The sequence below is a fragment of the Cynoglossus semilaevis genome, chromosome 3 (genome assembly GCF_000523025.1).
Source record: "Cynoglossus semilaevis isolate Cse_v1.0 chromosome 3, Cse_v1.0, whole genome shotgun sequence".
Lineage (NCBI taxonomy): Eukaryota > Metazoa > Chordata > Actinopteri > Pleuronectiformes > Cynoglossidae > Cynoglossus > Cynoglossus semilaevis.
The window spans coordinates 5,357,205-5,378,975 of NC_024309.1; the positions used below are offsets into that span (position 1 = coordinate 5,357,205).

Sequence of the window (21,771 nt, forward strand, 5' to 3'; positions counted from 1 at the left end):
CAGATGGGCAGGGTTCTCCAGAGAACCTCCATCTCCACCAACATCAAGGAACGCCTCGATTTCTCCTGTGCAGTGTTTGGACCAGATGGTGGACTTGTGTCCAATGCACCTCACATACCGGTTCACCTCGGCGCTATGCAAGAGACTGTTCAGTACCAAGTATGGCCTAGGATGCCTAGTTGTTATATTTAAATCTGGCCTTAAGGACGTTCACTAAAGTATAGCATTTGATTTGACCTTCTGCTGCTTCCTAAGATTAAAACACTGGGGAAGGAGCTCAAAGAAGGTGACGTGATTCTCAGTAACCACCCATGCGCCGGAGGCAGCCATCTTCCAGACCTCACAGTCATCACACCAGTCAGTTTATATTCTTTCTTTAATTTCACTCTTGTTTTCTTCGTCATCTCTAATTCTTGTTGCCATCTTTTTATGCCACTCACCACAGGTGTTTAGAAAGGGTGTGAGCAGGCCAGTGTTCTTTGTAGCCAGCAGAGGGCACCATGCCGACATTGGAGGCATAACTCCGGGGTCAATGCCTCCTCACTCCACATCTCTTCAGCAAGAGGGCGCCGTCTTCACTTCCTTTAAACTTGTCACCGGTGGAGTTTTCCAAGAAAAGGGTGAGAGCGAACATAAAACATTCAGCATGAGACACCGAAGTCATTGATTGTTTTTTTGTACAAAAATAAACAGGTTTGCTACATTTTACCAAAGGGATAAATGAATGTTTGTTGTCATTTAGTATTACATTTTTTTTCATCCTTTAATCACGTTATACCTTTCCACCCTGAGTTGCTCTGTCATGTTAGCCCCTGGGTTGTTTTTCCTTCCTTATCCACATCAGCTGTAACTGAAGCTCTGATGGCTCCAGCCCAGTACCCAGACTGCTCTGGGACTCGTAACTTGCATGATAACCTGTCAGACCTGCGGGCTCAGGTGGCAGCCAATCAAAGAGGCAGCCAGCTGGTGGGGGAGCTGATTGACTGCTATGGACTGGATGTGGTCCAGGCCTACATGGGTTACATTCAGGTATATGGTTTTGTGTAACAGGAGAATATATTTCTTTTTACTTTTACGGTGTATTTATAACATCAGATGTTTATACTTTTTTTTTTTCAGAGTAATGCCGAGCTCGCAGTCAGGGACATGCTGAGAGACTTTGCACGTCGTCGACGGCAACAGACAGGATCTTTGGAGGTGGAGTCGGAGGATTTCATGGATGATGGGACGCCAATCAGTCTGAGGGTCCAGATTAATGAGCAAGAGGTAAACTGTGGGATTTTTGTCATTATGAATGTTCCCACGAAGCGTTTGTCTACTCCTGTAGAACCCAAAAGTCTTTTTATTATTATTTGTATAATTTATTTATATCATTGAAATAGGCAGCATATTGATGTATTGGTATGTTCTACATTTGTAAATTAATTGAAAGAGTGAAAGTATGTCAATAAAAGCATGAAAACACTATCATTCCAGGGCAGTGCAGTGTTTGATTTCTCAGGCACTGGAACAGAGGTGTGGGGTAACTGCAACGCTCCTCGTGCCATCACCCTCTCCGCCCTCATCTACTGTTTGCGCTGCATGGTCGGACAGGACATCCCACTCAATCAGGTGAACATACTTATTTTCGAATTTCTAATTTAATCAATGTCCCCAGTGTCAAAGTTATGTCATCTTTGGTTTGATATTTTGCTTATGAAATAAAGGTTGAGTCTTTGAGACTGGCCCCTTTGACTTGAACTCTGTGTATGAACTGGTTTAAGTATAGCAGTCTATCATACTTTTCATCTTTACTGGGTTTGACTTTTTCTCAATCAGGGTTGCCTTGCACCAATTAAAGTCATCATCCCACCCGGCTCGATTCTTCAGCCTTCTCAGAATGCAGCTGTGGTTGGAGGAAATGTCCTTACATCCCAAAGAGTGGTGGATGTCATCTTTAGGGCATTTGAAGTGTGTGCTGCATCACAGGTGAGGAAGACTGAAAGATCCATTGATGCAATGATTGCATGACTCATATAACATCATATACTCATATACGTGCTGTGACGTTTGTCCTGTTCACTAGTTGTCCTTCTTTTGTATCTCAGGGCTGCATGAACAACATATCCTTTGGCAGTGAGAAGGTTGGATACTACGAAACAGTTGCTGGAGGAGCTGGAGCGGGGCCAAGCTGGAATGGACGCAGTGGCGTTCATAGCCACATGACCAACACTCGCATCACTGACCCGGAGATACTGGAGAAGAGGTCAGATCATACGCATCTGACCTAAGCGATAAAGATGCAGATGCTTTGGGAACCATTTAGTAGATTTAGTAATGGAAGCAAAATTTTATGTGGCTGTGTCAAGTCTTTTATTCTTGTTATTAATCTAAAATTTCTAATGTTCAGATATCCAGTCATTTTAGAGCACTTCTCCCTGCGGCCCAGTTCAGGGGGTGCAGGACAACATTGTGGGGGAGATGGTGTCACCCGGAAACTTCTGTTCAGGGACGAGGTGGTTCTCTCTGTACTGACAGAGAGACGATCTACCCGCCCCTACGGACTTAAAGGTATACTATTGCTCTTGGATAAAATTAAGTGGTTAGACAGTAAAGGTTAAGAGTGTGCACAGTGCACCAAGAATATGAGTTACCGTGGGGGACCAGTATATATATCCAGAAGTGCATTATCACATAATCTTAATCACATCGTTCTGGTGTAGTACAACTAGGTTCAGTGCAGTCTTAATCTGATTAACACGTAAATGTTCTTCTCTATTGTCATGTTAACACCCTGTGTCTCCCTCTCGATCAGGAGGTGAGGATGGAGCAGCGGGACTAAACCTGCTCCACAGGGCTGACGGCAGAGTCCTCAACCTTGGAGCTAAAACCAGCGTCTCTCTCCAGCCTGGGGTTAGTCTGCATGATGTGACCTGAAAGAAAAACAATGTCAACAGAATAATCCTAACAGATTTGTATATCATATAAATGAAGTGAAAACTCCAGGACACTATTACATCTGTGAAGATGCCACCATGATTATGGGATAAGAAATGTTTACCAACAAACGTGATTTTTTTTTTTTGTCTTCACAGCAGTCTATCCCTTTTTGTGTTCTGTTTACACAGAGGGATACTATTTACCTTCACTGCTGCTAGTTACATTTAACATGAATTTTATTCAACACAAACACACATTTTTTCACAGTGGTCACATGGTTTTCCTCAACCAACTTGCATCATCACTGTATTTTTTTTCTCTCACTAAAATCTAAATGGTCTGTATGGTCTCCCCCCTGACAGGACATGTTCTGCCTCTACACTCCTGGTGGTGGAGGATATGGAAAAGAAGAAGAAACAGCTCTCAAACCACAGACCAAGCGCAGAAGATTGAATGAAACCTTCACTGAGAGAGGCAGCGTGTTTGAATATAGGATGGCACAAGAGGGAGTGTGAGAGACGTAGGAAAGCAATCACAGGAATATCAGGAAAAGCTGTGAGAGATGGAGCAGACTGAGTGGAGATCTTAGCTACTGTATAGAGTATGTTAAAATCCTTTATATTAAAAACACAAAATGCTGTTTAAACAGAATTATTTGGACCAAAGACACAACCACTTTTTGGGGCCAGAAATTACCCCGTAATTCTAACATTAGATTGTGATTGTAGTGTACATTTAGAAATGTCTTAACATGTACAACATTTCGCCAAATTAATGTTTTGAAACAGTTCTAGATTTTTTATTTTAATATTACACCTCAATTTTGAACAAGTAGATCTAATGTTTCCTTCACACTGGTCAGAAGGGTCTAGGAACCATGGTGTGGTTAGTTATCTGTTTTATTAAAGATAAAACACTTTCAAGTCAGTTGTCTTTCCTCCTAATTCAAATTGAATCATTTTATTTCTCTGCAAATGAAAAGACTTTGAATCCAGTACTTTTTGGGCACTTTTTATCATATTTGACACTAAAGTAGTAGTAGGGCATGTGTTAGGATGAATGGAACATTCATGATGTCATTAAAATTCTATACGTAGTACAGTAATATGACAACCTGTGAGATGTGCAAACACACAACATTATCTATGAATTAACCTCTTGAAATTCAAATGACCTGCTCCAGGTCTTGATTCATAGTCATCCCTAAGGGGGTTTGCATCTATTTGTGTTTTGGGGTCGGGGGAGGACTTGTGATGTCCCTTCCTCCCACCTCATCAGGAATGATCAGGGTGCAGAGTAGCGACGATGGTGAAGGAGTGCAGGCATGCGTAAGGCAGCTGATAAAGGGATAGTGGCCACAGCAGGAGGCTGACGGCTGCTGAACGGTTGATGTAAATCAACTGTGTGTGTTTTTTAGTGCCTGTGTCCTGAAACTTGATCAAAGTTAATTTCTTTGTATATGCATCAATGTATGTGCTAAATCCATCCATCATATCCTGCTGCTGCTTCCTATTATGTAGCACCAAATATGTAAAAGCATTCATAATACAGTGGAATCAAACATGCACCGATGCACATTCACGCCATAAATTAGGAACAAAGTTGTTCATGATTGTGTTTACTTATCACTACACGACACTGAGCAGCACTGTTAAAATAGACAGCCTTTTATTACATACCCTGTTAAACTTCATTACATTCTTTTGAGCGTTCAACCTCTGAAATGAGTTTTTACCACAGATAAGCACAGAACATTAGGACCAAAGGAGCAGATTGAGAACCTAACAAAACATTCAGTAGTCACAGTGTGTGGACATTTGTAAACAATTCCCTTCAGAAGATGATTGTGACACTACAATAGTGCAAATACCTAACAGTGCAATATTTTACTGAACTCATGTCTTATTCTGAGGTAGATAGTGGTGGTTGTACAGCAGATGGTTTTCAGTCACAACAATGTGGCAGAGACATGAGATAATCTTGGGTAAATGACAATATGTACAAATAGAACAATTAAAAGATCTGAATGTTAATGTAGCTGTGCATAATCAAAATAACATTGGCTTCCTGACACTGACACAAGGGTTTTTAGAAAGAAAAGACTTCCTGTGTATAATAGTTGAGCGGTTTTAAAAAAAAATCTAATTTTGCATTTGACGTTAATATGTAACACTTTCAATCCTAGTTTTCTCTATTTACATTGGATCTGGATTGAGTTAGATCCAGCTTCACATTCAAGTAGTTGGACAACATTCAAAAAAACAACAGTCAAAAACTATCCATTTACAAAAGCTCTGCAATGCCAGTTAACAGTGCAAAGAGCCATGCTAGTGCAAAGAGCTGAAAGGAGGTAGAGAGTTGTGAATGTTTGTGATGCAGTTGATATCGGCGAAATAAATACACAGTTTTCGCCTTACCAAAAACAAAACAACATTAAAGGCACTTCCTGCAGTTGGACCCTTGTTGCATTTTAACAGAGGGCCTGAGATGAGGATATGATTAAGACTAAGATTAGGAAAAGTTTTGGATTATAACTGTTCAAAATCTGTATGTTTGGACAAAAGTTATAGTCTGTCAGTACTGAGAGTATCGGTTTAAAGGTGGCCCATTCTGCAGTGCATACTGGCTTGGAGGCTGGTGATGATGATGATGGTGGTGTGTGTGAGAGTTCTGATTGCTTGGCACCAGGACGTCAAAGACGCTCTTATTTGGTGGCACAGACTGCAACATGTTGTCAAGGTCCATTAAAATTGGAGGCGCTTGTACTGAAACTCGCCCACTAGACAGTATAGGCCAATAGGTGTGGCCTAAAAAGTGTCCAGGTGCCACTGGAGATGACCCATAGTTGTAAAGAGGAAGCCCACCGTGTAGTGGCATTAGGGGACCCCCATTGAACCTCATGCTGGGTGGAGCAACTGCATTTGGTGGAGCATACTTGGCGTAAGATGTAGGTAACTCCCAGGGAGGCGCAGCAGTTTCCCGTCTGGCTGATTTGTGCAGTGGTGGTCGGTAGTCATCAAAACCATCAGACCCTGCGTCACCATCTGGGGGAGCTCGCTTCCCTGACAGAGACATTCCCTTCCACTCTTCATCGGATGAGGACGAGGTAGAAGCAGGGCTGGCAGAGCTGGCAGAGACACTACGGGCAGAGGAGGCGTAGCGTGGCCACGTGGGCGGGGAAGTTCTCGGATGCTCCCCATCACCCCAGAAGTCTCTGGTAGCTGCGTCCACATCCCCAGACGCACTTGTGGGACGTAGGCTGTGTAGCAGAGAATCAATAGCAAAAGATGAGTCCAGCTTGGGTCTAAACAATTCTTCCTGTCGTGGAGATGGGTTTTCAGCACGCATAGGAAGAAGGGGGGTCACGGGGTCTGGAGTAGCCTCGGTCTCTGGTTTGTGTCCCTGCAAGATGTAGGGTGCCAAGTCCTGGGCAAAAATGGTCTCATCCTGACGTGACACTGCCGTGTTCTGCCTCTTTAGGAGTTCAAGTGGAACACGGCTCAGCTCTACTGCCCAGAAATTACCTTTTCCCTGCGGCTTACCCGGATCCTTCAACACCTACAGGAAGGAGAAGTGTGGACAATGAGACGGGTGTTGGTCTTGTCAACATAGTCATGCAGCACTCACTCAGTTTCAGTCAATTATTTCCATCACAATAACCTAAAATGTATTGTATTAGTTTAAAACGTCCTATTGTACAAACCTTGACAAAGCAGTCATAGGACGAGAGGTTATGACGCACTGAATCACGCCAGCCTTTGTAGTTTCCTTTGAAAAATGGGAAGAGGGTACTGATCTCCTTTAGGATCTGGAAATAAAGTCAGAGAATAGAGAGTCAGCATAACCACAGAAACAGATGCTTCCTGAAAGAAATATGAATGCACTCATTTAATTAAGGCCTTTCACTTATTCCCAAATCTGCAGAATTCTAATTCAATGATGTCAGTTGTTCAATAAACTAAAATTAAACAAATAGCAGCAGTTTAATTAGGTTGAATGAGTAGTAATGTGTCTGTGTTGTATCTTATCACTTCCTCTCTGCAGAACAGTGTCTGCTTTCGCTACAATCCAACCTTATCAGAGCCCACCAAGAATGGTAGGAATGGTCACTCAAGTGTCACTCAGATGTAGCTGGGTTGTGTCACTTCAAATACTGTAAAATTAACATTTGTATGTCCAGTGTCAATACATGTGGCCAACAAAATGTGTAGAAATGTAATTTCATGCTACTTTTAGAATTTTACACTATTACCTAAAGCAAAAACCCTAGAAACGTTTGTATTAAGAAATTGCAACACTGCAGTTCCAGTTCTTATAATTACCTCAGATAAAGTCAGCTTCTTCTCTGGAGATCTTTGGATGACCATAGCAATCATTGCCAGGTAGGAGTAGGGTGGTTTAGGATAACGCTGGTAGTTCTTTTTCTTCCCATCGGTGCTCTTACTCTTCTTCCTTTCACTGTTCCATGAATCTCGGTCAATAGAATCTTGTTTGGGTTCTTCATCATGTGCATTTGAGTACGGTGCGGCTTTATCCATGAGTGCTGTGGCACCGCTGAGGTGTTCCGGGCGCGCTGAGGGTTTCTCTATGCGCAGCGGCGGCTGTTGGGGAACCATCTGAGCCGCAGGGAGGGATCGTGGATGAACCGCAGAGATCCACGTTACACGTCCGACAGGGACGGTCTGCTGCGCGTTTCTGTGGAAGTCAAGTTGATGGTCGGGGTGTTGTTCTCCGGTGGAGGACAGAGAAGCGGGTGGTGCCAAGACGCGTTGCTGCGGCCAGTGCTTTGTCATGCTGATCAGCCCAGGGGGAAGATCGGACAATGTTGTCCGGACAGGGACTCAGTGAGAGAGGGGGAGGTTAAAGAGTCGGTCCTTAACTTCTGGCAGACTGCTGGCTCCAAGCTGACTCTATTTGAAGAGCAAACAATTAACAGTTTCATGTAAATCCCGCTGCGTAATCGAAGGGAGAGTGACGCGTTATCTGAGAGCAGAGTGAGTGATCGCCCGGGGGGCGGGGGTGGTGGTTTGTTGGGTATGAAGTATGTGATCGAGAGAGGACCGTAAACCTACAAATAACCCTCGGGGTCATATCAACACACCCCTTTATACCTGATTCACATTCTCAGAGTTTGCTTTGAAAACATTCAATAATTACGCACGAGTGCGTATTGGTGGGTACATACACGAGTGCAAGTTGAACCACAACCCAGTTTTAAAATGAATTCAACATTTTTTGAGTTTCTCGTTGAAGTATGAGTAAAACCTAAGTGGGCGAGGTGGATATTGGCAGGGATAAATCTCGATTGAGGTTTAGGTGCAATCAACAATTTCTGACCACCAATATACATAATATAATTCTAATAAACAAACCGAAAGATAAGAACACGTCAACTGCCATACTCAAAGCAAATATTAAAAGGAGTATTCACGCCATTAAATATTTTAACAAATTCAGATAATCAGAGATTATTGGAGGGAAGAGTTATTATATTAATATGACGTACTACACAGTCAAAGTGTGAATATATCTGACAGTGTACATAAAATATTCGGAAGTGTTTTGTGCACGTTATGAACCCAGCTCTGCCCTGGACCTTTCCAGAATAGTATTCAGTGTTGAAGGTCTAAAGTTTCGGGAATGCACGTCTTTTGTTCCAGTTAATGCAGTGCTAATGTGCAAAGCCTTGTTTCCCAGCAAGACAGTGAAAACAAGTTGGATTAGGCAAAGCCCATTGAGGAACTGGAGACGGTCCCTTCCCCGAGAAGCTGCTTTGCATGTGACAAAATACAAGGAGCATTCAACACCATTTGTGGGTTTTCAGGTACTTACAAGCTGCAAAGTGCTGTACTGGGCAGGGCATTCACACACGAAACAGCAGCAATCACGCCCAACACCGCAACCTTTGGAAACTGCCCCCAAATATGTTCTCAACTAAAACTGAAGTCAATATTGGAATCCACAATAGGGGAAAACGACTTTTATGTTTGTTTGTTGCAAAGGTTTAACAAAGTTCAAACAAACGTCATCTGGAATACACAGAGAATGTCATTACGTCAATCATTTTTAAAACTTCTCTGAGTTATCGTAGAACTGAAGTATTTAATCGGATTAACCTAGTTATATGTATGTGCATACACACATTCCCCAGTTATTTAACGGGCACCAATTAAAACATATCCTCAACCATTTTAGTCATCAGAGCAGCTGGTGAGTCATGGAAGATAATTAAAAAATAACGTGATTTTTTTTATTTCCATGCTTAAGAGCAACACCTAGTTTTCCTAAAAACTACTTTACAGATCTTACCACATAATGGTGCAGCTCTGGTGAAATTTATATAAATGCACGAATCGTTCCAGTGCCTCTTCTGGGGAAAACAAATTCCGCAACATGTTAAACAACAAACCTCTTTCACCTGCTGAAAATTGCTGGAATTGAGTGAAGTTATATATTGGTTGCCACAAGGAGAAGCACATCACGAAGGTTTGTCTCCCCCTAGAGGTTTCAGTTAAACATTATTATCGAGACCGTATTCATGCAGATTGTTACAGCTCAACAGAGATCCGTTATGGGGTTAAAATTATTCATTTTCAATTACTGTAGAAGCAGTTTCATTCACCCCGTCACCAGTGTCAGATGTAACATGTTCAGACAACGTGCTTTTCTTTCTTTATGTGCAATGTCTACATGTTAATTTACATGAGTTCTCATTATGAAGTCTCCAGTGCCAGAGAGGATGATTTAAATACAAACTGTCAGTCTATCTCTTCCTGTTAGCTGGAGTGCTGCTTAAAAAAGGTTTTGCCTGGATTATAGCGAGCCATCAATGAGAAGAAAAGAAAACTCAAAGAATAGGAGACAATTCAGGACAAGGCTGTTGACCACACAGGCTAATTGTGTCTGGACAAATCCCTTTCCAGCTCTCCTGGAATGCTCCCTCGTAGCAAAACTGGTTAAAAAGTATTTTAGGATGAGGGTTATAAATATATATTTCGCATTGAAATAAAATATCAAATATTTAAACATGTGACCAATCAAATATCTGCTAGTGACTAACCTCCAGTTGTTAGCTGAGGATTCTGGGTAAATTCAGAAGGTGTTTTGAAAAAAAAATAGATTAAATAAAAAAAATCAAAAGAAAGGTCTTGAGGACTAAATTTACTGTATAGCATTCTGGTATTGGATGATCACAGTGCCATTGTCATCTTTCTGTTTATTAAAAATGTCCTCTAAAACTTAGAAACAAGTGTGTAAACAAAATGCCAATATTTGTAAATATGTTTGCAATTTATAGGTATGGAAAACAAATAAATATTAAACACAAATAATAAAATATGATTATATCAGATGCGTGATTCTCCTGAATGTTGAATAAAGATATATTTTTTTATTTTACCCATTTTTATTTTTCATTTCAGACTTATGTAAACTAATTTGTTATAGAATTTATTATTTATTTATTGTCACAATTTTACCATTATTTAACGATGTGAAAAGTGTCCCATTTTCAATTTTCATATTTTCAATTATCTTCCGGTTGACATGGTCATTTTCTTCCTCTCCTGCAGCCAGCTTTGGATATTGTCTCCCTCTAGTGGAGTCTGTATACAAAACACCGTGCAGGTGTGGTTGTTATGGTGAGGAGTATGGACGTTTCCCTTGAGGGCAGGAGCAGCCGTCTGATGGACATTGTCACAGCAGCTGTCGCTGACACACCTCGCAAGATAAGAAGTTTGTCGCACTTTTTCTAATCTCCTTTTATTTTCTTGTCCTTCTAAAACTTCTTGCGGATTTACCTGTTAGGTATACCCGAACTGAAGAAAACGGTAAGAATTCGAACTCAAATTGCTGTAGTCCAAGCTAACCTGCGGCTAAAGAGACGTTAGCGTGACACATTATTATAAACGTTAGTCGACGCAGTGGCAGCCCAACAGGTGGTTCCTGACTCTCATTTTACACAGTTAAGGTCGCCTCATAGTAACAAACTGGGTTAATTTTTCGAGTTGGTCTGACGTTTACTTTATCTGATCTCGGGTGTGTTGAATGGAACCGGGCAGGAGTGTAGCGGAGCTGTTTAAAACGGTCACTGCGAGCGCAGCCGCCTCAGTGTAGAGTTTGTGGACAGTTGGCTGACTTGTTTTAATCCGCTGTTTAATCCTCACTGTGGGAAAACTATGGTGGAAACCGAGGAAATAATTTGAGAAGGAAGTGAAGACACTTGTATCGCAGCGAGGTTTATTAAGTTGTTTTAAAAATGTGTTGCTTTTAACCAAAACACATGTACACGGTGTGAACCCTGTAATATGTCTAACCTTATTCATTTTTAACTGAAGAACCGTAGGAATGGGGACTTAATTTGTGAATTGTGGCCAAAATATAACTTATCACAGGAAAAGTAATTTTAGTTTTAAAACGATTACCTTTGAGTGTGCAAACAAGACCACGACTGACAGCAATTAACAGTTTCAACCCGAATAGTGAGCTTTATTTGTGTTTTTCTGTTCATTATATTGTAGGTATTAATCTAGGTTATTTTTCAATTTAGTTAGGCAAATACCTGGATGAATTCCACGCCATTATTTTTGTGTAAACATTTCTAATAGCTGTGGATTTGATTTGTGGATCTGAATAAATCTAATCGGGTATTAAATTAAAATGTTGTCAATTAACATTATATTATAACTTTAAGGAACAATGACTTAAAAGGTGCTATCTTTAAAGAATATCTTAAATTCTTTTTAAATTTTTTGTGACATCCATTATCTTGTGCATGCACTAATAACATTTTTCATTGTTTTTCTAAGAGAAAATGTTTCTGTTATGTTAATAAATTAGCAAATGTTATTTTCCCCCTACATAGTATTGTGCTTAGCGAGACAGTTAAAGGACTAACTTCTTTGTCCTTCCTCGTCTTTATCGTCTTTTGCCTTGACATTCTTCTCCATTCCTTCTTCATTCCACATCCGGACTTCTAAAAAAAAGTCCCTTTTGTCTTTTCACTATTTCCACCAACCTCCATAGTGTTCCAGTGTTACACAGGCACATACACACACTGTTAGTTTTCATGGCCACAGAGGCATTACTGAGATTTCTGAGTGATTAAATGGAGCAACAGAAAACCTTTACCCATGACCAAGCTTAATGTTACTATGTCTTCTAAAGAGGACCATTATGTTAATTCATCTTAAAGTACTGTGGTGTACAAAACACAGTAAGACACTTTCTCTTGTTTTTGTAGTTATAATAAGTCAGATAAATATGCTCTCTATATATTTAATGTGAAGTATTAGCTGGAATTAATTAACTCTGAGATTATCTAATCTGTGTCAACATAATATAGTCTGTTACAGGGAGGTGGTACCATTTAATGTCATTCTGTGATGTCAAACAGTAATAAAAACCTGATTCACCGTCTCCTGAACCAACAGGTTTTAAGGCAGTGTTGAGATTCAATCATATATCCTTCCGTTGTCTTCACCTCACCTGCCATTACATGTTACTACCACCCTCTTGTATAACAAATCCATGTGTGTATAAATTTGTGTCAAAGTAGTCCATTCATTTCAGCTGTTGAAAGAGACCTTATGTTCTAAAGCAGCCTCCCAACAACCTTACTTGTCAGGTCAGTAAGTAGAAAAAAGTTAAATGGTTGCATTGATTTGGGCCCATTTGTATGGGCACACCTTCTCCAGACTTATTCCTGTGTACGTGCACTGCAATGCTAGACATTCTGTCTGATTGGTCTTTACTTTGTCCTACTTTGAAGCATGAGGATTTTGTTGCAAAAAAAAAAAAAAAAAATAGAAAATAGTTGACAGTTTCTGACACAAGGGGAATGTGCTTTTTAAAATGAGTTTCAGCTAAGAACTTCTTTTAATGTTTCCTATGCTGTTGTGTTTAGTACTGTCTTATTAGTTTTGTGTAGAGCATACACTCCTATTTTATTCTATTGTTTTACCCAGAAAATGCAGCAATGATTTCAGTCTTTTACAGCTTGTTTGAACTCATACTGAATCTACAGTGATAATGGATGCAAGACCTTTTAAGTTACTTTATACCTGTAATGTATACAATGTTTATTATAAACAAAGTTGTTTTTTTAGAACTGTAGCTAAGCTAGGTACATTTTATACATGATTTCATATGTTTTTGAACTTTTACTTTGACATATTTTCCCTGTCTTAAAAAGGTCTGTCTTGTAGCTCCTGTTGACACAGCATAAATCTGGGCAGTGTTGCTGGCACGCCAAGGACAAATTACTCCCAACACTGAGTAAACAGAGCTGTTCTTGTGATGATATTTTGTGGGATTTTTTTCATTTAGAAAAGACCTGATAATTTGTGCAGGGGTAATGTCATTGCAGACCTTGAACATATAATATATCCTATCATATACTCAAATGAAGAAGAAGAAAACAGCATCCTGGCTTCTGTCTCACCTTTACAGCCTCGGCACTGATTGGCTTTCACTGAGATACAAGTCATCTTGTTTGGGCTGTGCCTAGAGATGAGTGTCCTTTGCGTGCTATGCCCCATGCAACTGGGTTTGTTTTGTTTATTTAAATGCATTATGAGTGAGATTCTCTGTAGGTTTGAATTAGCTCTGTGAGTTAGCAAGAAGTGGCAGTTGTAGAGTGAACCACCTGTTTATCAAAGGTTTTTGCATTTTTGTGTTTGTTTGTTTTGTCTGAACCAGTGTTTTTTAATGGTATTTGGAGTTGTTGATGTTGTAGAGAAGTGCAAACAAACCATAGAAATTGAAGAATTTGTCAAAATAATGGAGATAAAAGTTAATGCAATAATAAATAGACATTATACTGTATACATATTCTGTTTTGCACAGCTTCACCAAAACCAGTAGAAGCAGCCCTCTGCTCAGTGAGGCTGATCTGACGCAAACCAGTTGTCTGACCTAATGTTGAAACATGCTGGATGTTAATCTTATTTAATCTTTTAAATAATTATCATGACCAATAACCCAATAGTTATTCATGTAATATAGCAGTAAAGTTCCTGTGTGGATTTTCAATTTTTCTTTCAAGCCTCTGATCCTTTAAAGCTGATTAAAATACCACAAACCATGTTCCTTGTTTTACTGTGGTTGACCTGGAACCAGTTAGTAATTCGACTGGTCCTCAGCGTACAGTGATTGTCCTTTAAAGGTGAGTTTTCTCCGTGGTTGTCCTCTTTTGGATACCAGGTCTTTTCCTGTAGGACAGGTTAAAAGTAATGATCCGTTTGGATCTCTTGTATATTCTCACAGATTCCGTTCATGTCTTGTTTATGCTGTGTTTTAAATGCATATTCACTGTAGTAGCAAGGCTGTGGAGTGTTGGACGTCACCTCAATCAAAGGAAATCCTCACATTGTAGTATGTGACAAAAGGTTAAAGGTTATTTTAAAAATGGAACATGCTTGTATTATTCATTCAAAGCAATAAAATGGGAAAGCTATTATTTGCCTAGAGCAATGTCCTTATGGTGGCCTTATATGGCCATATATCATAATGTTCAAATGTAACCTTGAAAACAAACATTGTGTAGTCTATATTTTGGTCATGATAAAGAAAGGTTTATTTATGGTTAGTTTCAGTGTTCAGTGTTCTTTCTTCAACTGTTATATCCACTCAGATGATATTTAAAAGTTATTGGCAGTGGCTTTTGAAGATGTTAACATTGTCCATGAAACAAAGGTTTAAAATTGTTCTGGCCTGTGGCCACCTTTTTTTAAATTGTGCTTATTAAGTGTCAGCACATCTTTGTTACTATATCAGTCTATGAGCACTTGTTTTATTTATGTACTTCTGTATTTGTCTGGTAGAACATTGTTCATAACACCTTTTGCACAGATTATTCATCAGTGGGTTTATTACAACTGACACGTGCAGGCAGAAAGCAGGTCTATGGCTGACCAAGGGGTTGTAAACCAAATAATATTGTTGAGTATTGGGCTTAAAATTAGTTAAATCCACAAACTCTATAAAGCTAAATTATATTATTATTTCCATCATTTGAATTATTCACAAATATCTAACTGCAGCTAGTTGTCTTTCTGTTACTGAAATGCACAGAATATTTTATTCTGTTGTCATATTAGCAATGTGCATTAATCTCAACGAATCCTGATTAATTATGTCATTATCAACAATTGTAACAGTATTTCTAAGAAGAGGTTTTTAACCACTGACCAGAGATAAAGACCCTGGATGAACTGCTTGGTGGTCATTAATATTCAGTGGACATCTGCCTGCCATTTCATCAGCTGATTTATGCTGAACTCTGGTCTCCTCACCTCCCTCCCTCCTTTAGCTCTGTTGCACTACTGTCTTGTCAGTCACTCTCTCTATCTCACTGAGTGCCTTTAGTTGACCTCCCTCTCAGCACTAGCAGGCCCAGGATTAAATATTTAATGAATTGCCTGGGATAAGCCAACAGTTTGTATGAGCCACATTACCAGGCAGTGTGGCTCACATAAGGGCAACGACACTCATCAGGCTGACAAAAGTTAAGAGCAGTGTAGAGACCTGTATTGAAGTCTCACTTCAGCCATCTTTCCTCTGTACGTAACATCACCGTCCTGCTCATGCAAATGCGACAGCAAAGTATGCATGGCGCTGCAAGGTGTGTCAATCATTAATGAAAAGCCTCCCACCATCTCAAGTTTCCTTCAGGAGAGGAGTGGGAGAGGCGGGAGTTGGGGGAAGGTGCTCAGGGGTTAAAGATAAGATTAGGAGAGCAGCGTGTCTACATTATACTGTAACTTAGCACTCACATTTTCCTGTCTCTGATGTTTCTTCTTTCTCTCCCTCTCTCTCTCTGTCTTTCCTAACCCACAGATGAAGGAAGAGATGGTGTCGTTAAACCCTACAGGTCACTGAAGCCATCACGACATGCTGTGACATTTCAAAAGCCAACTGATAAGTACATCAGCAACAACACGCTGTCTTTGGACTAGTCTGCACTGAACCCCTGGAGATACAGTATTTTATTGCAATGGCACGCAGTTAATCAATTACACCTTGTGTGAAACTCACCATGTTGCCATATCCCTAACTTTGGAACTTATTTTGTACCACACCCGTACAATCACTGTAAACCGCTGTGAATTTGATGCTGCTGTTTTGTTTCCATTCAAAAATGGAGCATTTAACCTGAGTTTCAGCACAGCTTTTGCATTTACTGTCATGACTTTGCACCCGGATCCCAAGATGATCGTTGGATGAGTGTCCTATAGGACAATTGGAGAGAGGAACTGTCATGTGGACACCACCAGCAGTTTGGATGAGTGTGTTTTTGAACACTTTCTGCACTTTTTTCGGCAAGACAAGTTAATCTCAGAGATGGGGAAGAAGAAATTGCAAGATTGTGTCTTTTCACCTAAAATCATGTAGATAAATGATAATGTCCAATAGGGATTTATTCATTATTTGTTAACAATTGGTGCTTCACTTTTTTGTGATCATTTTTTTAATGCAGTATATTCAAAGCACTTCTTTGTGCCTTCCTACAGGCAGCAGCCTGTTAGGCCTGACAGGAGGGAACCCATGATAAGCTTAAAACTCTGAGATTGTCATTGTTTACTGTTGTGAATTAAGACAATTAAATATAATAGAAGTCCAAGGCCTTGTGACGGCATGGCAGCAGAGCACAGTGAGCTGCTCGCCGAGATGGCCACAGTTGGCCGTTTAGGTGCCACTGAGCGCCTGAAGCATGCGCAGAAGCGTCGTGCACAGCAACTCAAGGCGTGGATACAAATGGAGAAGGACTCAGCACGAGGATCAAGGACCAAAGCAGACAAGAAAAAGACGCGCACCATCAAAGTAACTTTTCCCCACACTATCACGCTCTTAGATGCAGCTGCACGCGATGATGTGGAAGAAGGTACGTGTAAGAAAATCCACACTGTTTTCTATAATACAGTTTGTTTCTTTAAAAAAATCAAGAAATTCTGTTAAAAAGCTCAACCTTTAAAAATGTTCAGACATGTAGTTCTCCCAAAACAAACACATGAAAAAAGCATTGGTTGTATTTACAGCAACCTTTGCACGAGCACTGAGTATTTATAAGGTGTCTGAGTCATATCTAAACAGGAACTTTTACAATGATCATCTATTGATCTCATCTCTTCAGCAAATATGACAGAACTAGTTTGTATCCTGTCAGTGATGGAAAACATTTCACTTTAAGATTTTTGGGTACATTAACTAAAGACGGGTAGAATAACAATTGTAATTTTAGTGACGTCAAGACACATTTATGGAGAAAATATCATCAACGGTCATGTGTCAAGGACTCAGTCTTAATTGTTTTTGTGTGTGCCTGTGACTGTGGTGGTGTTTCTTCCAGTGAGACAACTGCTCAACAATGGTGTCAGCCCAGATCTGGTAAATGAAGATGGACTGACAGCCCTTCATCAGGTACAGACACACACACACACACACTCATACAGATCTCTTTTTAATTTTGTCTAATTTGTACTGTATAATGAGCTGTTGATAACTGATACTCTTAACCGAAGACAACCTTCATTATCAGGATCTCCAAAAAGTACCATCTGCTTCAGTGTTGGTTCTGAGTAGGTTACTTTATAGGATTACCACCAATGTACATTATCCTTCATTGTCTGCACATCTATTCAGTCCATCCTACTCCCATTATTATCACCGTGTACAAAGCAACAATATTGCATGCACTTTCTTTTTGTGTGTTTTTGTGACTCACTTTACTAAGGCAGGTCCCTTATTTTATGCCCTGTGTGTTTATATCTTGTGTAAATGTATTGCTTTGTTCACACTGAGCACTGCTCCCCCTGCGTTGTCTTAACCTGTATTTACACTCTAATTATATCGCATGACGAATACACACGAGGGTAAGGTTGGAAGATTAAGAGCAACGGTAATGTAAACTCACTAACTAAATCTAGATGTCAGTGCAACAAAAGCGAGTTTACTTTCTTTCTGTTTCTGTTGCTCACTAAAGCTGCTGACTTAACCTTTTTTTGGAAAACTTGTTGTGTGCACTACAGAGGGTAGGGCTGGTAAAGTTTTTTTTTTTATTCTGCAGCATGAGCCATTGTATGTCCACTATCCTTGTGGTTGTTTGTCCACATATTTTCATATTTGTGATGTGTCTTACCCCAGTTTTAAATTTGAACACGTGTCTACGATTGCATTATTGTGTACAGTGCTGCATTGATGACTTTGTGGAGATCGTGCAGTGCCTGCTGGATGCTGGTGCCTGTGTTAATGCATGTGATAGTGAGTTGTGGACACCACTGCACGCTGCTGCCACCTGTGGACACACGGGCCTGGTGCAGCTCCTGATTCAGGCGTGAGTTTGGCCTCTCCTGTCACTGTTTATAAAATTATAATGACATATGTTTGACTGTGTATACTTTGATGTGTACTGCCTGAACCTTCACTGATGAAGTTTTCTAACCTAACAAGTATAAACAGACTGATAGCCTTCTTGAATTTCTTGAGTATCTAGTTTACATAAGCAATTCGAATGCGGCTGCAGCTTGTATGTCAGCTCTATGCACTCACCACTCCTGAGTGGTTTCATACACCAGACCGCTTTACTATGTAGTTCTTTAATCCATCTGTATTTGTGTCTACATGCTGCTAGTGGAGCTGACCTGCTGGCTGTCAACGCAGATGGCAACATGCCCTATGACCTCTGTGAGGATGAGGCTACCCTGGAGCTGCTGGAGACGGTTATGGCTGAACAGGGTCAGTAACGTGTTGGCAGAACACTACTTTGTAATCACCACAATCAGTGCAGTTCTGTTTATGCCTACAAGCTGCCAACCAAAAAGTGTTTAAGAGTTGAATGGACAGCACTGATGTTGACTTGATAAGTAACAATTACCATGTCTTTCCTCTTAGATGTTGAGAAAAAAGCCAAAAAAGGGACAGTTTACTCTTTCTTTTCTGTGTTCACTTCTGTAGTGTTCACTGGAATCTCTGCTGTTTTACCTTTATGTTTTTAGGAATAACTCAGGAACGAATCGATGAATGTAGGGCAGCTAAAGAAAATGCCATGCTATCAGACATTCAGGCTCAGCTTCCAGACAAAGTGGACCTAAATGCTCAGGACAATAATGGAGCAACTCTGGTGAGGAAATTGCTACAAATTTGAACTATATGGACCCTGTGGTACAATTTAGGTTCCAGAGTGATTAAAGGGGCGTACCAGTGACCTAAAGATTTTCAGCAAACAATTCTCAATGCATTTTCATTTATTTATTTCTTCTTGTAAATGAACATCATGTTAATCGCTCTGTCCTTTTTGTCTTTCTTCTCTCAGCTTCACATAGCATCTGCAAATGGCTACATGTCCGTGGCCGAGCTGTTGCTAGAGAACAAGGCTGATGTTGAGTTGAAGGACTCTGATGGCTGGACACCGCTCCATGCTGCCGCCTGCTGGGGACAAGTGAGTGATGCCGACAAATAAATTCTATGTTTTTCTGTGCTTCTTTTATAACTCAGTGCGTCTTCATATATACCTGCAGATTCAAATAGTGGAGCTGCTGGTAGCCCATGGAGCAAATCTGAACTCCAAGTCTGTTCTCGATGAGACGCCGCTAGGTAGGAACAGAAGGTAGTCATGGTAACAGTCTACCAAACATTAGGACCTATATCTTCACCGACTCTCACTTTGGTGTTGGACCTGTCCTGTAATGTCCTCAAAAATTTGCTGCTTCCCTTTTTAGATGTGTGTGTGGATGAGGAGGTCAGAGCCAGACTAACTGACCTAAAGCACAAACATGATGCAATCATGAAGAGTCAGGACCGGCACAAGGGGACACTGCAAAGACGAGTATCCAGCACCGGAAGCAGAGGGTCTGTGTTGTCGCTGCTTTACAGTAAAATGAAGATTTTATTTGAAGTGGAATTGTATGTTTCTATTCATGAATGTCCCATTTGTCTCTGCAGGAAAGTGGTGCGTCGTGTCAGTGTTAATGAGCGTTCGAGTCTGTACCGACGAGAGCACCACAAGGAGGCCATGGTGTGGCAGGAACGTGGCCGGCAGCCTGATCCATTGGATGACGATGAGGACAGACAGACAGACAATGAGCTGCACCAACATGCTGTGATGGTGAGTTGCCTCAGTCCTGAGGGAAATTTTCACCTCTCATCCATGACAAAGTTGCAGAAAAAACACCTCTCTGCATCTTCTACATCTCAGTTTGTTCTTGAAGAGCAGGTGTAGTTTAGTGCTAGTACAGGCAATTACTAAACAGTCATGCATCCAACTCCAGTTGTTCTAGCACGGCTCAAAGAGCAGAAAAGTGCTGCAGGTTATTATTCTTAGGGCCCTGGTATCTGCAGGAGAGCCGCAATTCACCTGGAACCACTACATCGTATAAGAGCAGTTCTGGCCAGAACAACAGCCCAACAGAAACAAAGGTATGTGATTGTAGCATGAACACTAGTTAAAAGAGCACTGTGGTGTCTCGTAGCGTGCTGGTTCATACTTTGTGGCTCATGTGTATTTTGAGCACACGAAGAAGCAGAAAACACAACCTGCCATTATGCTTTTGCTTTGAGAGGAGGGACAATTTGTTTTCTGCTGGACTTGGCTGGAAAAAGTTGTAGTAACTGTATTTTTACCTTGTGTTTCAGGTTGCTGGAGGATCCTCAACATTGCGTTTAGAGGAGCTGCAGGCTGCAGACAGGAAAATAATGTCCAACCTTGATAATGGAGAGACATCTGTGTCTCTGTCGGCATCTGTGCCAGGAGAACTGTGGAGCGGAGGAGGTCTCATGGAGCGTAGCGCCTCCTACCAGCTGAATGCTGCATCTGTAGCCGAGTTGGGCTCGGGGTCAGCTGAGGGTGAGGGGTCAGACAGTATGACAAGGGAAAAGTCCCACCAAACTTTGGCAGACTTGAAACGCCAGCGCGCAGCTGCCAAGCTGAACAAATATCCTGCACCTCCACCACCACTGCCTCCTGCCCTAGAAGAGGAGCCTTCAGTTGTAACTGTTGAGGTTACAACCACTCAGGCTCAGCCTGAGCTCCAAACCCCAACCAGCACTGAGTCGGCAGCCTCATCAGGCCAGGTGTACTTTACTCCGTCCAGTGGTGACCCTCCGCTGCTGAAACTAAAAGCTCCTGATGAGGAGCAGTCCAATAACAAGGAGCCATGCTGTGGACTCATGTAGCACATGCAGATTTACACATAATTCCTTCCCTGCCTTCACAGTGTGTTACACACACTGTGTTAGAGAGATTTCCAATCGGATGTTTGAGAATGAATAAAAGACAGCCCAGAACAAGGACCTTTGTAATTAAAGCAGCATTTCAGAAGTGCAATTGTCACTACATGCCTATTTATATTTTCTGGTATTGCTTTTGTGCCTTGGGTCTCTCACGATTCCTTTTAGAAGCTGTAAGATTTTTGGTCAGATGCAAGGTGTCCATCTAGTGACCTGCAAAGAAACAAAGAGTAGTTCTGCTTTTATATTTTTTCTTTCACATACAGAGACATTTTCTTAAATATCCTGGTAGCAAAGAACACAAATTTAGAATAATAAAGACAGTTTATTTAACTTATTTTTAATTTAAGAGTGAATGGAGATGTATTGAGTGATTAACTTGTTTGGTAGATGATTATGAAATGAAAATTTCAGGCAGGGACAGAATTTTTTTTTAATCTAACACACTTTTTCTTATTTTCTCTGAAAATATTCAGAAACATTTTATTGCACAGAAAGCCTATATTTCAATATTGCTATTTTATTGTTTGTAAGTCAAAAGATCCTCCATTTCAACATTTCTTAGTTATCAGATTTTGTACACATTTTTAATGAAAATGTAACTTTATTATTGTATTATATTCTATAAAG

The 21,771-nt window shown here is 40.6% G+C and overlaps 3 protein-coding genes and 1 long non-coding RNA gene across 9 annotated transcripts in view; 2 read left to right on the forward strand and 2 right to left on the reverse strand.

The window, feature by feature from the left end:
- Positions 1-903, reverse strand: part of LOC112486825 (uncharacterized) — a 1,836-nt gene extending 933 nt beyond the window's left edge. The window contains exons 1-2 of the long non-coding RNA XR_003049349.1: positions 779-903; positions 441-589 (exon numbers count right to left, since the gene is read on the reverse strand). This is a non-coding gene — a long non-coding RNA (uncharacterized LOC112486825). The remainder of the gene's footprint in view (positions 1-440; positions 590-778) is intronic.
- Positions 1-3,842, forward strand: part of oplah (5-oxoprolinase, ATP-hydrolysing) — an 11,771-nt gene extending 7,929 nt beyond the window's left edge. Inside the window, exons 17-27 of the mRNA XM_025054424.1 lie at positions 4-159; positions 256-357; positions 446-620; positions 845-1,029; positions 1,120-1,266; positions 1,477-1,611; positions 1,819-1,968; positions 2,088-2,245; positions 2,390-2,550; positions 2,795-2,892; positions 3,282-3,842. Of these exons, the coding sequence (XP_024910192.1) occupies positions 4-159; positions 256-357; positions 446-620; positions 845-1,029; positions 1,120-1,266; positions 1,477-1,611; positions 1,819-1,968; positions 2,088-2,245; positions 2,390-2,550; positions 2,795-2,892; positions 3,282-3,434 (1,620 nt within the window). The 3' untranslated portion in view covers positions 3,435-3,842. The remainder of the gene's footprint in view (positions 1-3; positions 160-255; positions 358-445; positions 621-844; positions 1,030-1,119; positions 1,267-1,476; positions 1,612-1,818; positions 1,969-2,087; positions 2,246-2,389; positions 2,551-2,794; positions 2,893-3,281) is intronic.
- Positions 3,843-3,978: 136 nt separating this feature from the next.
- On the reverse strand, positions 3,979-9,832 carry foxh1 (forkhead box H1). 3 transcript variants are annotated; one of them, XM_025054423.1, is made up of 4 exons: positions 9,338-9,832; positions 7,242-7,829; positions 6,623-6,727; positions 3,979-6,477 (listed from the first exon to the last, which is right to left on the reverse strand). In XM_025054423.1, exons 2-4 carry the CDS (start codon positions 7,710-7,712, stop codon positions 5,494-5,496), a joined length of 1,560 nt encoding a protein of 519 aa, XP_024910191.1. In that variant the 5' UTR covers positions 7,713-7,829; positions 9,338-9,832; the 3' UTR covers positions 3,979-5,493. The 3 variants fall into 3 exon arrangements, with proteins under 3 accessions (XP_024910191.1, XP_008305780.1, XP_008305781.1); XM_008307558.3 differs by having other exon boundaries at positions 9,229-9,831; XM_008307559.3 differs by lacking the exon at positions 9,338-9,832 and adding an exon at positions 8,752-9,122.
- Positions 9,833-10,523: 691 nt separating this feature from the next.
- Positions 10,524-21,771, forward strand: ppp1r16a (protein phosphatase 1, regulatory subunit 16A). 4 transcript variants are annotated; one of them, XM_008307554.3, is made up of 12 exons: positions 10,524-10,748; positions 15,757-16,801; positions 17,267-17,337; positions 18,105-18,250; positions 18,548-18,651; positions 18,912-19,036; positions 19,229-19,354; positions 19,434-19,509; positions 19,635-19,764; positions 19,858-20,020; positions 20,254-20,331; positions 20,548-21,771. In XM_008307554.3, the coding sequence occupies exons 2-12, from the start codon at positions 16,555-16,557 to the stop codon at positions 21,085-21,087; spliced, it is 1,806 nt and encodes a 601-aa protein (XP_008305776.1). In that variant the 5' UTR covers positions 10,524-10,748; positions 15,757-16,554; the 3' UTR covers positions 21,088-21,771. The 4 variants fall into 4 exon arrangements, with proteins under 4 accessions (XP_008305776.1, XP_008305778.1, XP_024910101.1 ...); XM_008307556.3 differs by having other exon boundaries at positions 10,525-10,653; XM_008307555.3 differs by lacking the exon at positions 10,524-10,748 and adding an exon at positions 14,010-14,083.